This window comes from Aptenodytes forsteri, unplaced genomic scaffold (assembly GCF_000699145.1).
Source record: "Aptenodytes forsteri isolate BGI_AS27 unplaced genomic scaffold, ASM69914v1 Scaffold128, whole genome shotgun sequence".
Classification (NCBI taxonomy): Eukaryota; Metazoa; Chordata; class Aves; order Sphenisciformes; family Spheniscidae; genus Aptenodytes; species Aptenodytes forsteri.
In genome coordinates, this window is record NW_008794880.1 from 216,714 (window position 1) to 235,386 (window position 18,673).

General features: G+C 36.9%; 1 protein-coding gene across 1 annotated transcript in view; it reads left to right on the plus strand.

The window, feature by feature from the left end:
- ANKS1B (ankyrin repeat and sterile alpha motif domain containing 1B) overlaps positions 1 to 18,673 on the plus strand; it is a 450,245-nt gene that overhangs the window by 107,549 nt on the left and 324,023 nt on the right. The window contains exon 9 of the mRNA XM_019470850.1: positions 6,342 to 6,482. Coding sequence (XP_019326395.1) covers positions 6,342 to 6,482 — 141 coding nt within the window. The remainder of the gene's footprint in view (positions 1 to 6,341; positions 6,483 to 18,673) is intronic.

Sequence of the window (18,673 nt, forward strand, 5' to 3'; positions counted from 1 at the left end):
TGTTACATATAGTCAATTACCACGCCTCTGCTGACTTTCTGGTGACTTCAAGTTACAGTAATTTCTTCCCAGGTTCAGACATTACTGTGCTTGAGTTCAAAGTGTGTGACTGCTTCAGACAAAGTTGGTTTTTTTTTTTACAGAGCCCCGGTCAGAAAATACAATCGTGCAGCTTGGCTGATGTGCAGTGGTGTAGAGGTCAAGATTCTTCCTGTCTGGGACTGCTAGAGCTTGGATTTTCAGAGCGTGTGGTCTCATGTACCATTGAAAACAGTCACAGAGTATCTCATGCTGGTTCCTGATGTAACCTGGCACTTCTGCAAACTTGCCTTCACAATTTCATTATAGCCAGGAAATAAGGAACACAAACTTAGTGACCATCTTGGAGAAGTTTAAATGACATGTCCAGCATCCCACAGGGTTTATGGCAGGGGCAGGTACAGAGTACACTTCTCCAACATTCAGCTGCTTTAGGTACAAGACCATCCTTGTTCTCCTGGTAGTCCCTTGCTGAATACAGGAGGTGCAGTCAAACTCTAACCAGACTCGTAGCGAAGCAAATGAAATTATGAAAGAAATGTAAACTAGGAACATATTTGTGAAAGAATGGCTGCAGACATGCAGTGTAAGGTGGAGGACAAGATAACGAGGATGGAAAATGGAAAAACACCAAGCAGGGAGAAGGCTGCCTTGGGGGATGTGGGAAAGGTGTGCCCAGGCCACAGAAACGTTTCACTGTTGTTCATCTGTGAGACATAGCTTGTGTCTTGTAAATGAGGCTCCTCCTTGTCAGGATCCTTACTGAATCCCAGAAGTGTACATTTAGTTAACGTAGGGATCCTGCTGTGGAAAAATAGTAACTGATGGTGTTAGATTTCATGCCCAAATGCTGCTTTCTTCTCTTCTGCATCCATCAGGCATTTTCCCTTGGGAGCAGCCTGGGCAGCAGCAGGGGGAGCACTGAGAGCACAGGAACACTATCCCAGCTCCGCTGTCCCTGGCTTGGCTGCCACAGCTGCTGGGAACAGCAGCGGCAGAGAACAACCTGCTCAGCCTAATTTATAGAGGATATTCAGGAACAGTTTCCTTCTTTATTAGTTCTTAGTATAACGTAAAAGTAGAGTATTAGACTATAGAACTGTATTTTTTTTTTCACTTGTATTTCACGACATAATTACACGTCCTTTGGGACAGGCAAAAGAGAGGCAGAGGCATGCCTCTAATCCAGCAGTTAGGATCATGTGAAATATTTGCGTGGCCCTATGTCTGACAAACTATTTCTTCAGAAGAAACCTCCTACTGACTTCGTTGTTCCAGACTGAGTGGTAGCATTTAGCTTATCAAATGTCTGGTTGCTTTCTACCTTCCATAAACAAAAGGAGATTGCCTTCTGGATTTTGTCTTTGCTGCTCCATTTCAAAAAGCTTATTTTCTTAACATGTGATATGCTGCAAGATAAATGAATAGTTAACATTAGTGTCCAGAACTCTGATGCAATAGCAAACAGTAAAGGTCCTATTATTTTATATCTTTTACAGTTTTGCTGGTGCTATCTTGCTGTAGTGGATACTGTCTGAAAGGGTATTTGCGATACTTCTGCAAATAGATTATAATTATGCAAAAACAGAGATACAAGAAGTAAAGAAAGATTTTTATGTTTGGTTTTAGATTTCACTGGACTACTACAGAAAATTCTCTGTATCCTGAAAGGAGGAAATTAAATCACATTTTGCCTAGCTGCTTACAAATGTAAAGGCAGAAAGCAAACCAGTTTTCATTAAAAACTGAGAAAAAGAGGGAATAAAAGGAAATAAGAGGCTTTGTATGACTTACTGTATTCACAGAGAAAACTTGTCTAGATAATGAGGTCATATGGTAGTCAGGAAATTGTTGACATCTGTAAAAAGGAAGGCCAAAACTTTATGTATGTTTTATATATGGTGTAAATCTTGAGCTGTAAACTTCGTCGCTTTATCATTAAAAACTGAGAAAAAGAGGGAATAAAAGGAAATAAGAGGCTTTGTATGACTTACTGTATTCACAGAGAAAACTTGTCTAGATAATGAGGTCATATGGTAGTCAGGAAATTGTTGACATCTGTAAAAAGGAAGGCCAAAACTTTATGTATGTTTTATATATGGTGTAAATCTTGAGCTGTAAACTTCGTCGCTTTAAGTAATAGTTACAATTAAAGGTGCTCTCTTTTTCTTTTCCTGTTGACTTTTAAGAGTGGAACAGACTTTCTGCACTCTTTTTTGTCTGTACTCATCATTCTGTCTGTTGCTAAATATTGTCTTGTTCTCTTAGATCAGAAAAGAGGTGCCAGTTATTGTGATAGCCAATCTGATGTACATACATATACCGGAAGAACAAATAGCCTGAGTATCCTTCAGTCTAACGTAACCTACTGGGCAAATTTTGCCTTTTGTGTAGATGGAGACATGAAGACTGTGACTTCCATATCTAAATTTTCAAAGGCATAATCTAAATGCTCATCAGATATGAAAATCAGAGGTGATGTGTCAGGCCCAGAAGAGTTTGAGGAAAACTGGCCACTAATTGTAATGGTCCAATGTCCTTATGCTACATCTTACTACTCCCTTACTGCTATATTATTATTCTCTTTTTTATGTATAGAGAAATAATATTTTTAGTCTCTTACTGCTATAAGCAATTTTTAATACTTAATTCAGTGTTCCGGTAAAAAACAGAACTTTTATTAAATCCTTTATTCTGTATCACTCTTGTGGTTTCCCTACCAATTTTTCCATTTTATATATTGTATCTAATATCTTTTAAGCTTTCCTGTCTGTTTTGTTTGAGGATATATGATGCTTATACTCATGTCTCTTCTAGCTTAGGCAGAAGCTAGAAGCTTAATATTACAGTTTATGTTGTCTTCACCATTTCATAATGTCAGATTCAATTAATTGAGCAACTATGATACTAGGTGGTATTTTCTAACTACATTTACTTTTTCTTTTTGCAGTAAAAACAGGCATGAATAAAAGGTTCTCAATTGTGTCTATTTTTCTTTAGCTGACAGAAATCTCTTCCTCTCTATTTATTTCTTTTTTTCTGAGAAGTGGGCATAAATAACTTCAGTTTCACTAAAATTCTCCCCACAGGGCTATTTCAAGGCTTCCCAGCAGCACACACAGAATTAGATTTTCACGTCCAAAGGATCTCTGAGGAGGCAAAATTAAATTATACAACAGAACAGAAAAATGAGGGAGTTCTGGGAAAGGAATGAAGGCCGAGAGAGAATAGCAGGAAACTGGGTGGTCTGGGCTGGGAGTTTTATGGGCTTGTGTGACAGTCTGAAGTCTGTGGATTGATTGTAGATTTTTCTGTATCTCACCTGTCTCCTCCAGCTGCATCTCTCTTCCCAGAGTATGCAAACCCAGTCTACCCCATTTGGGGGACTTCTGACTCCCCTTTCTCTCATGCAACTATTAACTCCTTTGCTCCTCTTTGCAAATACAGCTTTCTCCCTGCAGCAGCTCCCACTTATCCCTTTGCACCTGTTGTCTGGGAAGAACTGGGCTTCTGGCAGCAGGGATGAGTGAGAAAGGTGATAGCAATAACTGTTTCTTGACCCTTCACATACGTTTCTCCTAATGGTTCCTTTTTAGTGCCTTATCAGTAGCAGAAATCTGGGCAAGAAGACAGAAATCAGTCATTAAGTATAAAAAGAGCCAACCCTACTCTGCAGTAGTCTGTAAATTAGCCTGTATCATGTAATTCATACCTGGATTGTCTAGTTGTATAAGAGTACTAGTCAATTTATTCCAATAGTGTGTCTAATGAACTCTGACATCGACTGGTCCTTTTTTGAACGATCAGGAGGTCTGCCTATATAATATTCCCCACTTCTTCTCATTCATATGGACAACATTAATTTAAATTTGTGTGATGCCCACTCTATCTTAGGCTAGTTATATAAAATAAATCTAATGGAAATACTACAACTCTTTCATTCTGCTTGTGTATTTTTTCTATTGTTCAATAATTTTTGCTATGATTTTTTTTCTACTCTGTTCCTGTAATGGCTAAATACTCATATGTTCTCCCTTGAATGATTCAAATACATTGAATTTCATTATTGATCTTCCTTTAGTTGTGTTGAAAAATTCTCTTTGATATTATGTGTGTATATTTTTTACCTTTAGAAGGTGCATTGACTATACTTTTTTTGGTGACTTTTGTCTTCATTCACTTACATTGGCTTGTAAGGTCACAGCTAATGTGTGTTACCTGCTCTCTTGTACCTAGCACTGCTGCAGTTCTTTGCTTTGTGCTCCAGGGGGCAAGAAACACCTTATTCTCTGGTACAACAATTCTGAGATTTAAAATATAAACGTAGGGCAACCACCATGGAAGATGGCATCATAAATAGAAGGGAAAGACCTGTAGTCTGCTTCCTTTGTCTATGCAAATGCATAGCAATAATAGTCCTTCACGACCCACACTCTGCAGAGTTAACCCAATCCTTTTAATAAGCTGTGTAAGAATATTGGTTGCTATGGCAACACATTCTGTGGTACCACTTAACTGTCAAAATAACCTCATGAAATATCATGCTAAGAATGTTTTAGAAATTGACTTTTAAAATAAAAAGTAAATAAATCCACCTAACTTTAGAAGGTATGGCTAGATTAATGAAGTCTGCAACAAGGGAACAACCATTTTCTAACTGAGGGGAATCAGACTAGTAGCAATGTACATATCACGTTTCTCATCTTTGGTGAGTGAGCTGAAATACAATTTAGAAATATTTTTTTTCTGCTTAAATTAATGGTATACCAACCACATCTGTGTGTAAGAAGTTAGCACAAGAGTCAAAGGTTAAATGATCCTCAGATGTTACACAATTTGAGTTAGTACCTGTCTGTGTGGTGCCTTTGCTTCTCTTACAGTTTCCATCAGCTTGTGTTCATCTTCAGAACTGTTGCTGTTTCTCCACTTTCCTCCCCTGCCCCTACTTTTCCTTCATCTCTGCATTCCTTTTCTTGCAGCAGACTCCACACATTTCTTTATTGTATTGGCTAAAATAATTTGCAGTTAAGTGTTGGGGTTTTTTTAATTTTTATATGGGCCTCATAGCAGCGCTTTAGAGCTAATGTTACCACCAGATTAATAGATGTGGTCAGCCATTGTCTCAAACAGCATTATGTTGGTCAGGCAAAAATCCAGCCACTTCTGAAAGATTAAGATAAACAAGCATCCCTAAAGACAGCATTTAGTATCTGAATATCAGGTAGGCTGCACAAACAAATGTCAGGCAGGCTAGAACAGCTGTTACATATTCCAATTTAAATATGGACAAAGAATTAAGATGTGAATAAAACTTAAATTTTTTTTGTTGTCATAATTCTTTTTAACATGAGATTTTAAAAATCATTCATTGCTGGCTTAACTTTCACCCTCCTGAAATCAGTGAAAGTTGCCACTGCAATTCATTCAGTTGGGGTGGACTATCCTGTGTAGCAAAATAACATAAATAAATGGGAACTGTCCACTCTTCCTGTTCCTGGCTGTCAAAAAATTAGGATGCTGGTTTAAACAAAAATCAGCATTATTCCCTTTTCACTGAGACCAATATGGAAGCCTTAATGCTCACAACTGAATGACTTTTTCCCATACCTTTCATCCTTTCTAGCTGATGAAACAAAATAAGACAGGTCACTTCTAAATAAAATTTTTGCCTACAAAATAAGCTAACAGGTTTATTATTGGTAAATATAAAATAAAAATTGAAACCTCGTGTTTTGATTGAATTTATCATTTTTCTGCAAAAATCTTGGACTGATCCAGGCAAATGTAATACAGCTGTACTTTTCTGAACACAACAGATGACTATTGAAGCAAGATCCCCTTAGCTTATGTTAATGCCTGCTTGGGGATAGTATTTTTTTTTTTATATATAAATGTTAGTTTTTATTCTCTGTGGGATATCCTAAGCTTAATGATGTTAAAGCAAATTTTAAAGTAAAATGAAGTAGAAATTGCCAATTACTTGATAATGAAGAAAATAAATACATATTTTTAATGTATGATATTATGTTCACTCATATTTAAAATATAATTGCAGATAGGTCAATATGCAGCTTCCTTAGAAAGTGTGATGTATAATTGCAGATACATCAATATGCAGCTTCCTTAGAAAGTGTGATTTTCATACAGCAGATTGACAGTTGAGTAGTTACTTTGTATTAAAATAGCAGTTTATCTTTTGGAATTTATAGATGGGAATCTTTTAAGTGCTTTTCATTAAATAAAATGTTTCGTTACAATATATCACTGTGTTCAATTTGAAAGTACCATTTCTTTATGCACAGAGGCCTTCTTCAACATGTTTATCACCAAGAGAGGAAGAAGAAGATGATGCAGGTGAAAATACTTGTGGTCCTTCAGGTTTATGGGAGGCATTGACACCTTGTAATGGATGCAGGAACCTTGGATTTCCCATGCTTGCACAGGTATCTGTTTACCTTTTCGTCATAAAACATTAACTGTAGGAGAGCTGCTTAATCTCTTCTGTTTTACCTCTTGCAGTAATTTCTAGCCTTGCCTTATTCCCTTCATAATTGTTACCTTTAGTCTTCATTTTAACCTCAAAATCTGGTTTTAAAATTAAATGTCAAGGTTCGGTCATCCTGCTGTAATACTCATCCAGATGAGTTTAATATTGAGACTGTTCGATGTTTATTACCCCCATTTTAGACAGATAGTTTTTATGTTGCATAACTTTCTCTTCTTATTCAGTCTGGAAGGAAATTTTGAAGTCACATAGTTTCCTTTGGGATAAGTACTCTATTTTTGACCAGCTTCTAATTAATATAATGACATCTCAGCTACTTTCTTTATAGAATTAATTGAGGACATCATGCATAACTCAACTGATGTAAGAATATAGCCTAAGACTTCTCTTTGAAGATTATGTAAGTTAAAAAAGAAAAGTCCCCAAACATTTTCAAATGCTCGTGATAATACAGAGGATAATAAATGAAAATGGGTAATATACTTGGGTCTAAGTCCCAACAATTCTCAGAGCAGACCAGTCTGCAGTATCCACCAAGGCATGCCAACAGCTGTGTCCTGAACAAGTGATATTGTATTGCTACAGAACAGGATGATGCTTATTGCTGCTTCTGGGTCTCCCTTGTTCTCTCCCCCCACTATAGTTTAGCACTCTCATTTCTGTAACATTTTTCCTGCGCTTTTCTTGTAGCATTGAATGGAGGCCTGCCAAATTTCTGTTTAGAAATGTCTGTTTTTTCAGTTGCATCCTTACTTGGCACTGCATTTAAAAAACTTTGTCAGATTCTTGTGTACCAGATTGGAATTACATATCCTGTCTCACCACACTTCATACACTGTTGCTTTTATACCGTGACTGTACGTTTTATTCCCTTTAGTCTCATGGGACTTGCACCTGTTTGAAGTCAATGCTAAAGCTTCCACTGCAGTCAGTGGAAACAGGATATGGCAACTAATGTGCTTGAATAACAATGAGCACTGCCCTATCTTTTTCTAAGGAGCTTTTATATTCCTTTCCCCTTTCAGTAGCTGTTTTCTACTTCATGCTATCTATCATTTTAGACATTTGGCAAGGTGCAGAGCTGTCGGAATTATCCTGATTTACAATAGGAATGCCGTAGTTACTAATTCGTCATTTTTAAGAATTTGTTTCAAAAAATATTTCTTAAATGGAACTTTTCTTATTTAAATATGTATCACCTATGATTTAATTATTCTTAAACTTTCCTATGATGAACACATATGCCATTTTGGAGTGATTTCCTAATTTTAAAAAACATTTTTGTTTTCCTTGTTTCTTTGTAATGTAAGGTATATGTAAAGTGTGTTATAAAATTGAGGAATGCATTTGAAAAATAGAATAAACTTAGCTTTGTTGGTTGGTATCTCTTTCCTTTTTATAAAGAGAGAGTAGTTTCGAGAAGTGTAAGTTTTAAAATGTAAGTTTTAAGATAGTGGCTCCTGAATTAATTTTATTCATTGTACTTAAATTTTAAACTCAGCCTTACAATATCTTGTCTTTCTTGCTCTGAGAACTAACAAGATTTTTAATTATGGGTACAAAAAAGAGTATATTTATTCTATGTTCATTCACGAAATGACAGATCACCTTTCTAGATTGTTTCTCTCCATAAAAACTGAAGACAGAGATAGTTTTGGGGTTTTGTTGTTTTTCTTTTTATGGAAGAAAGGAAAGAAGTTAGGCAGTGAAAAATCTCCAAATTACAAACCAGTGAATTCAGTTTATAAAGCGTTGCCATCACCGTATGCAATCTTTCAAGCTGTTAGCTAATCTGTTGGATCTTTCACATTTGCTTCAGAATGCAGCAGAGAACATCTTGATCTAAGGGATCAACAACGCAAATTATTTATTTCAATTTTTAGATTAAGACCAATATCTTGAATTGGTCTAACAAATTATGATAGATATAATCTGCCATAGCATGTTTTAGGTAAAAGTACAAAAATGTGTTTCTGATACGTCAGTCCACTAACAGATCAGCAAATGCAGACTTCATCATGAAGAAACAATGAGATAAGGGTATTTGACATGTCTTAAAATCCATACTCTACTAAAGATCCCAAAATAGGGAAAAAGGTCTATCAATTACTCTTGAATGCAAACAAGAAGTTCATTTTTCCAGTTCTCCTCTAGTCAAAAATAGATTTTACAGTGATATAAATATACTGTGTTTATATATCAAAGGAGAACAAACATAAAGATTGATTCTTGGTTTATATACACAGTCAGAGGTACAATGGTAAAATGAAGGTGAATTTTAGCTGAGATTATGACAGCGTCCATCTGTGACCTAATGAGCTAACAGTTTTCAATATGCCAAAGAAAAGAGAAGTTACCTCCTTGACAACCTCAATTTCTTTATTGCAATTATGGGAAAAGGCTTGGCTGGAGGTACTTCTGACATGCAGTATGTCATTTCTGTCTGTACTGTGCTGGGAAGTGTCATTTTAGAAAGGGCTGTTATAGAAAGTTCTGTGTAAATTGTTCTGCAGATATTCTTTAAAACCTAACATAGCAGTAATACAGGTATTCTCAGAGTAAGCAACTCTCTTTTAAAGTCTCACAATTGGTGAAGTCCTGGAAGAGCTTGATGGAAAATCTTTGTGTCTTGTAAAAATTTCAGGGTTTTAGAAATTGCCCAATTCTACATCAGAATGGAGCTAACAACCAGCTTCATCCACCCCCAAAATAAAAAAAAGCCAGAGAGCATGGATACCCAGCTGGATTTTGGGAGACTGATATTTAAATGCCTCTTCTTATTTTAGCATAGAGTGAATTCCATTTGTAGGTTATGATTTATGGTTAATGTGGGGCTATTGCTTTTTTCTGGAATTAATCTTTCTTTTGGGGAGAAATTCCATCCTTGGTAAAACCAATGCATGTTTTTGTGAAAAATGTTGACTTCCACAAATGAGTATTTTATATCTGAAAAAACCTTTCTTAGGAAATTCCAGATTCTGTATTTTCTGGCTGGCAGTCAGTACAAAAGGAAAACCTTTTTTCCACCTCTGTAACTGAAAACTATCTTCTACAGATTCCAGAATTTCTAATAATCTTAAATATCAGCACAGTAAAAACAGTTTTCAAAACTTTCAAAGATTTAAAACCCCAAAAGTGCTTCTACAGCAGTCTCAAATTCTAGCATTGCAGGCTTCAATGGAAACAGTTTACTCTGCAATGATGTGTCTGTTAAACTGAGACAAAGCTTTGATGGTATGATAGTACTAGACCCTCTTACATGGATCTCCAGTTCTTGTAAAATTTTCCTACAGTAACTACTAAGATTTTTAATGCTTTAATGGTGGCATTTTTGGCCATCATAAAAAATACGATACTAATGAACATTCTTCCTGTCCAACAGCTAGAATAAAAGAATATGATATTTCATATATAGTTTTCTCTCAGAGTAGCCACAAAAATAGGAATTATGTGACAAAGTATAACATTTAGCTGGAGAGATCTCGCTATGCTGTAGGTAAGTACTGGAAAGAAAACTGAGATATGATCCTTAAAAAATATTTTTGAGCAATGCCTGCTAATGATTAAAAAAGCTGGAAGCATTGTAGTGTCATTGTTACTGACCATCTTAAACGAGGAATTAGTCAAGAGACTGATAATTCAGCTAAACGTAGAATGGGAAAATTTAGAGGTAGAAATAGCATAATCAACTTCACGTGAATATGGGTAGTTACAGTTATGAGGATTTCCAAAGAAACACAGGCTGCCAGGACAGAGTTCTGCAGATGATTGGGTTGACACTACAACTTTGTTTATGCTCTTCTTGAAGGAATCACAGCGCAAGTAATAATAGCAGTGAAGATGTAGGAACAGGGGCTTCAGCACAGTGACTGACCTTGACTACAAACCTGCTGAGACTGCTAGCCACAGAGTCAGACTGTAAGACTGTACCACCACATTGTCTACAGCTTGTAAATTGTAGTAATAGCTACAATATAACTGTAGATACACAGCTGCAGCCTCGCTAGCGGTCAGACCTTCAGTTACTGAGTACATGTGCCACAGGTCCTATTTTTCAACCTGTATCACTCCCGCGGTTGTAGTGGGAGACTGACTCCTCTGAAATCCAACCTTCAACTGATTTTTCTTCCCAGTCTGAGTTTCAACAAGCTTCTCATCCCAATCTGCTGCTTTCCAATGCATATCTTCTCCATAACAGTCTATCTGTCATTGTTCTCTTGTTTCGGATCAGGCACTTCGCTATTCCACATTGCCTTTGGTTAGTCAGTGAACGGAGTTAAGTTTCTGTCCTCACAAAGGCAAGAACAGCAAATTTAGGTTGAGTAAGGATTCACCCCTTTATATTCTTGGTAAAAGGAATTTGAATTCTGGTCCCTGTTCTATGTTTGTATATGTTTATGACAGTTTATGTGGAGTGCCATAAGCAGAAGACTACAGAGTTATGGTCATTTTTGGGTGCTGCTTTTTCATCTTGTCAAATTTCAACTTGCATCAAACTTTTTTTCAGCATAGTAAAAGGTTTGAAAGTACCCCCATGTCAGAAAAGCCTATAATCTAGTAATAGATAGGGGCTGTGGAGGTGGATCTTTAAAACAGAAAATACCTGAAACTTGATCATATCTCCTGTGAGTGCTCTAATTTCTGTATCATTTTGTGCAAGACAGGCACTTCTACCAGCCTAGATTAAAAATAAAAACAAAACAACCCCCGAAAACATAGCTAGCTGTTTCCACTGTATTCTGGAAGAAGCAAGCCTCATCCAGTAGGGATGTGATGCATTTTATAGGGACAGTAAGATCACGAATTCCCAGGGAAGGCAGCATGCTTCTATCTAGATCGTGTATTTCTGTCTAGATAGTTCACAAAGGTTCAGGGGCATTTTGGTCTACCTTGTTTTAATGCAAACTAACATTGAAACAAAGTCCTTAAGAGAACTTTGAGACACTCCGAGATAAAAAAGCTGGTCCCAAACTGCCCTAGCACAAGCAAAGCCTGTGTTTTGTTGTATGCATATAGATGAGCTACACCAAGTTCTGCCCCTTGATAGAGAAACATTCAGTGCACACTGGTCAAAAGACAAGATGGAATGAAAACTAGAGTTTCACATCTTTGGAATATGCTGCTTTATTCAAAGGAAAAAGTTTTAGTATGTGGATATTGTCAGAGTGCACTCAGGGCTGGCGACTCCCTGGGGGCAAAGGTGTCAGGAGCCACAGGGGCTCCCTGGGGTGGCAGGGCAGGGTCTCACCAGCTAGGGTTTGTTCCACCGCCCCTGTGAGGGAGCAGGGCAGGCTGGGGTGGGCAGCTGGGGGCAGCCCCGAGCACAGCGCATCAGGCAAGTTCATGATGCTGAGGCAGTTCAAATGTCAAGCCAGAAAGTCAGTCCACACATTGGGGTCGGGATCAGGCCTGGTGAGGTTAATCAGGAACCAAGAGCAGATCACCAGGATGTCTGTGGTGATGAGGCAGGTCTGAAGTGAAGCTGGGAAGTCAGTCTGCAAGTCAGGGTCCAGATCATTGGGGTCCTTGTCCAGGCATGGGCACAGATGTGGCAGAGTTAGAGATGGGAACTCCTGCAGCTTGTCTCAGGCAGGAACTGAGGGCCCAGGGCTGAGCTGAAATGGGGCTGCTGGGCCCATGGGCACGAGTGTGGCTAGGTGCCCCAGCTGAGGCTGTTCAGGGACAGTAAGACCTGTTGCTGCACTCAGCACTGTGACAGATACTAATAAAAGCAATAAAATACATAAACTGGAAGCTGAATTGAAATGTGGTTGTTATTTGACCTGTTACTGCAGAAAAGAAGAGTAAGACCAAGAGGGACCACTTACTGATGTACTAGATTGCTTTGCATGCACTTCATATACAGGTTCTCCATATATGTGTGTGAACATATTTCATCTGCATTTATAGGTGCATGTCTTGGCTGGCATTTGTATAGACAGAGTATTCCACCACAGGATCCTTTCCTGAAGATTCCCAATGCTGCATGCTGCAAGAGCAGATAGAATTTGTAAAAACCCGTGTTTGCGTGTCTTATAATGATCTAGCTATGCGGCACCAAAGTGCAGGGACAATACTGGTAACAGTAGGGCCTGAACTATGGAGCATGCTGTGCATGTTAGTCTATGCCTGCAATCAACTTCTGCAATCTCATTTTATTTAAATTTGAAATATGCATTAAGCAGCTCAGGTCTGGAGGTGAAGATGCTGGAATACTTCAGCCATTTTTCCTATAAAGTCTCCTTATGGCAGAAACTTAGAAGATTGAACAAGGGATAGCTCCTCTCTCCTAGTTTGCCTGAACATACTTTTTGGTAAAGTAGTGGGAAGCAATTCGAACAAAAACCAGTTTGGCAAGGGCATTTGTTTGCTTTATTGATTGGTTAAGGGGCGCAAGGTAAGGAAGGGGTAAGGAATATGGTAAGTAAGTGTAGAGCAGTCTTGTGTGCCAGTAATAGAATCGTTTCTCAGTCTTAATCTTCTATTCTACAGTGTAGGTTAATTTACTGTTCAGCTCTTAATATATTTATTTTACAAAGTTTATCAATAACCACATACATACATACTCACATTTTCTTTGGAATAAAGCAGCATACTCCAAATGTATGACACACTGTATTTTCATTCCATTTTCTATTTCATGGGTAGTGTGCTTTGAATATCTCTCTGCTAAGGGGCAAACAGGGCCTGATGTACAGAGATAAATACAGGGCTGTCTGCAATGTCAGAGAGATGGGTGGTGCAGAGTCCTGTGTGATCACAGCAATATTATCAGTTTAAAGCCAGCAGTCTGCACACCTTAATCTTGACAGCCATGCCAGCATATTTTCCTAATTGTGATATAAAGTAATTGTGAGATAAGGTAGGTTTAGCTATGTCCCATTTAGGAAGCTGCTGGATCAGCTTAACTGCACTGTCTCTTGAATTAAGTGTTGTACATATAACTTAAAAATCCTGACAGTTATTCCCTATGTTTGGCATGGCGGCCAACCAGGAACACCACATTTGTCTAACTATTACAAAATGAAAGTAATATCTGTAAAGAGAACAGTGCAGTTGCTATGGAAAAACTGATCTTCGATTTAAAAGCCGTAAGTCTAAATCTTCATGTTGCCAGTTGCCAGGAAGCATGGCTATTTACAAAAATATAGACAGATATGGAAGTTTGCTTAAATATTTAAAGCAGCACTATGTTTCTAGCTTAATGTCAGATTTTCATCTTTTTAGAAGCAATGAACTTCTGGGAGACCTTCACATTTACTTTTAAGACTGATCTATATTCTGCTTATACAAATCCAGGATTCCTAGAGGTAGGAACTCTAGCAACTTTGTCACAGGTTCTCCTGTGGAAGAGAAATTTCCCCCCAAAATGTCTTTTGTTTAGAGGGAGGGAAGAGAAAATGGACTCCTGACTACATTTTTAAGAGATAAACTGTATATAATACTGTTTATCAGTATAGGCTGTGATAGGAATATTTAGAGTTTGGAGTTTGATGCATCAGTTAATAGGGTTATGAATTTCATGTCTGAATTCCAGAAGATCATCATGTCTGTCCGTACTTCTTTTTATATAATTTTAAAAAGTAATTTTTAATGGGAAAGAATTTTGTATTGTGTTTGTATTGTAGAAGCGGGTTAAAGTTATTCTATAGAAAGCCTGACATTGAAAATTATTATGTTGTAATTACGTTTACAGTTGCAAAGACAGTTCTGGATACATGAGAGACAAATGAGGAAATTAAATAAGGAGCTAACTCAATTTTCACATAGGGATCAAGTCTATTCCTAAAAAAATCTCTGTACTGATACTCTCTGGAGAGAGACAGCATGACCCTATGTTGTCTCTCTCTGGAGAATTTTAATATTGGGAAATTTATTGGGCATTATTTATTTTCATTTTAACATATTCTTCCAGTTTGAACTCCTACTTTCAGTTGCCTAATAAAAACAGAGAAAAACAAAGAGCATATTTTTAACTAAACACTATTGGCTAAAGAATTTTAACAACTTGGACCCAAGAAATGCTGTCATCCTTCACTTCACTAACAACTTTACCTCTCAGTGCATTCAGTAGAAGTACATTTCAAATTACACTGGTAAAGAAACAGATTTGGCTAATACTACTTGGTGTTGAAGTTCACTAAAATTAGAAATAGAAAGCCTTGTGGCATTATCTAATTTATATGTTATAGGGGAGGAAACCTGTTATCTTGTTTGGTGAGGTACTAATTTGATAGGTGATGATATAGACATGATAGAGACAGAATTATTTTCCAGGGAGGACCGCCGTTAGCCAGGAAAACTTTGGCATACAATATACCTGGAACATGAATAGCCAGAGGAAGATTGTTATATTATCTATAATATTTTCCTATAGTTTCTAACCTTCAGTGAAAATGATGATTATTTTGTTCTCTTCTTAATTTAGTAGATTAAATGATGAGTTTACTTAAATGGGGTTGAGATGGAGAGCTATATTACCCATAAAAAAATATTTCTGTTAAACTCTTGATTTGCAGTGTTGTCTCTTCTGCAGTAAGCTGAAGTTTTATTGGTAATTTCAGTAACACGCCACCCACACACTGAAGCAGCTACTGAAAAGTGCAATATGTATTCTGACTAGAAAGAATCAGCAGGTGATGATTATACCCTGCTGAACAGCGATGGAAATTAAGTATATTGAAAAAAATTGTGGCTTATTTTAGTGCTATGCTACATTTTCTGATTGTGTTTTAAGGAATGAAGCAGAGCATTTTGTTCTTGCATATAGTATGTAGCTGCTTAATTTCCAGTGTAAATTTCCAGTTGCCCATGACTTCAGATGTCTTGTGGCAAATGCATTTTTACTGTACTAGTTGTACAATCTAGACACCACTACACAGGTATGTAATGTAACCAGAGATGTTGTAATCTATTTGTCCTTGGGTATTTTCAGAATTGACTGGACAAGGCCCAGAGCAACCTAATGGTTAAGATAGCTGTGCTTTGACTGAAAGTTTGGACGAGATGACTTCCAGAGATCTCTTTCATATAACTATATATAAACATCTACATTCTATAATTCTGTGTAAAATTCTAGATATGTGACCTCAGGTGAGCTAATTTCTTTAAAAATTTAGGACTGACTCCATTTTCTTCAGTTTGTAAATTACTGTTTGTGAAAGTATGGCTATCCCTGACCAGCACTGTGTAAATCTGGGCACTGCTGGTCTGTGTTGTCTCTTGGTGTGATCATGAAACAGCAAAATTAAATGGGATGAGATAGAGAAAGAAGAGAGGTGTCAAACAATACTGGAATTGTTGATATATGTCAGAAGTCATCTGAAGTATTGATGACCATACTGGTTTTCAAGATGGACTTTAATTACCATTAAAGATATTAAAATTCATGTAGAAATTAATGTTGAATTGAACACTGTCACATTCCTAACTGAAATATGGCACAGTGATCAACTGGGAAGTATGTTACCTTTTGTTATTTTGTGGTTTGCAATTTAGTGGTAACCAGAAGACACACTCTCACAATGTTTTTGCTTTCAGTACTGCCTGACAAATTATGGGAAAATGGGAAAAAAAAAATCAATTTGAATTGCACAGCAAATGGATAGCAATAATGCATAGCAAATAGTTTTGTACATGAAAGAAGTTCGACTTCGTATTAAAAATTTCATGTTTGAACTTCAGCTGCTTCACAACAGAAATATTAAAGGAGTATGTTGAAACCTGAAAACTTATGTAGAAGTTCCTGGTTAGTCTGACCAAACTGGGTTTACTGTTCAGTATTACATTTTGGGGGAAAAAAAGCCATCATAGATACTTTATATTTGTTGTTTCTATGATAGCAACAGGAGGAAAAGAATTTATGGACAAAAAGGCTGGTATCTGAGGTATCTGGAGTTAAGAGATCAGTTGGGTGGTGATATGTGGGCCCTGTGATTACTACATGGATTTGCTACACAGATTAGCCATTAAGTCATGCTGTGGTAAGGTTGCAGTTCTATGAAGGGCCATTTAAAGGCATTGACATTTTGGGACTTTTTGAGCCTAACAATTTTTTTTCTGGAGTTTTTTTTGGTGGTTTTTTTTTTTTTTTTTTATGGTGGTACAAATATATTTGAGAACCACTGACAAGCTAATATAATAACCATGGTGGTACAAATATATTTGAGAACCACTGACAAGCTAATACTGGAAACTGAGGGATTTTTTTTTTTTTTTTACTTCAGTCTTTAGTAGTAGGGAAATTCATGGCTTCATGGAGTAAGTCCCTGGGGAAGCCTGTAAAGTTGATAGAACCTGATTTCTTTTTGAAGAAAAGACCTGACTGACAACTGAGCATTTAAAAATAACAACTTTGTAGTCTGTAACTGTGAATCCTCTCTTGCTGTACAAAAGAAACGGCGTGCCTTGGGTTTAATACCATGTCTGGCTGTTGTATTTCACTGAAAACTTTTATTACCAGTACCCATTACACTGAGTCTGAAAATGAGATAAACCCTGATTCGACAAATTACTTAAGCCTACTTAAGCATAGGCATTAATGTGCTTAATCCCGTTTGGGCTTCCATACATACAGAACTTTATGAGGAGACACTTATGTGTTCACAAAAATCCAAACTCAGTCTAAGACTAAGAGTTTCTTAAAATCTGAAACTGATTGTTATGATTTTTCCACAATTAATAATTCATAATTAAGATGGACTCATGAATTGGAAGTCAAATAAATTGAAACTGAAGTTAAGGAGAGTCCATATTTGAGATATCAAATGGAAATATGTAAGACTACATTGTTGCATGTTTTCTTGATGAGGTATTTTGGATTTGTTGATTGATAGAAAATGTGATCTCCCAATTCTAGTCGAATACGTCTTTTAACTTTAAGGCCTCTCAGAAAGGCAATTCAGCTAGGAAATGAGGAACGTCGTGTTTTATGTTTTTCTACCTAGAATGCTGTTAATCATTTGTATTGCTGTAGAATGCAATACACTTTCCAGAAGCAATAAGCAGTCCTGATTCATAAAATCTTACTATAATAAATAGAAATAACAGTAATACTACTAATAATATAGGGAATAGTGGTGTCACTTCGGAAAAAGAGGGAGATAGCTTTTTTAAAAACATGTTATAAATGTCTCTCTGTATAACCAGAACAATCCAATAGGCATTTTGCAGAGTTTTTCAACATAAAGGATATAAGTGTGAAGACATTGAGGTAAATTAATAAATTGACAGTATCAAGTTGACTATATTATTTTTGGAGGTGCTATAATTCTATAGCATCCTAATTTTTTGATTCACATTTTATTCTGTGAAAAAGAAGAGAGAAAATAAAATCCTTAGGCAATGTTAAGTCTCATTTAATTCTACCTAATTTTGAATTTAGCGTAATTGAGTCCATAACTCTCAGATAGTGTTTTAGCCTACCTAATTGTCTAAGTACTTACAACACACTAGCTTCCTCCCTAATCAGCCTTTATGTTTAGCAGATACTTAAGTTCTATATACACATAAAGCTTTTTGAGTAAACTGTTGTAATCCGTTTGTATGTGAACAGGTGCCTAAATTCTGCCTTATTCAGACTGGTTTGATAGAGTTACTGTTTTTGAATTGTGATGAATAAATATTGACAGCAGAATGTTAATTCAGAAACCCATCTGGGTGCTTATGCTCCCTGTATCAATGAGAAAGGGTGGACATCTCTGAAGATGTTCAATTGATAGCTCTTTTACGTTGAACAAGAAGCCACTGGAAGCCAGCCAGCGTGAGACATGAAGTAGTGGGATGTGTTTGACTGCATGCCTAGCTTTTGAGCTGAATTTGTGTACAAATTAAACAGCGGGGCACTTACAGAGGATACAGAGCTGACAAAGCAGAAGGCCTTCCTTCACTCCTTTCTGCCCACTTCCAAAGTGGACATATTGAGTGTATCTTTTTTTGTTTCTTTTGAATGTAATAATGTTCTATTGTAAAGTTGTCGTGGTTTAACCTCAGTCGGCAACTGAGCACCACACAGCCGCTCACTCACTCCCCCTGCCCCTGGTGGGATGGGGGAGAGAATTGGAAGAGTAAAAGCGATAAAACTCATGGGTTGAGAGAAAAACAGTTTAATAATTGAAATAGAATAAAATA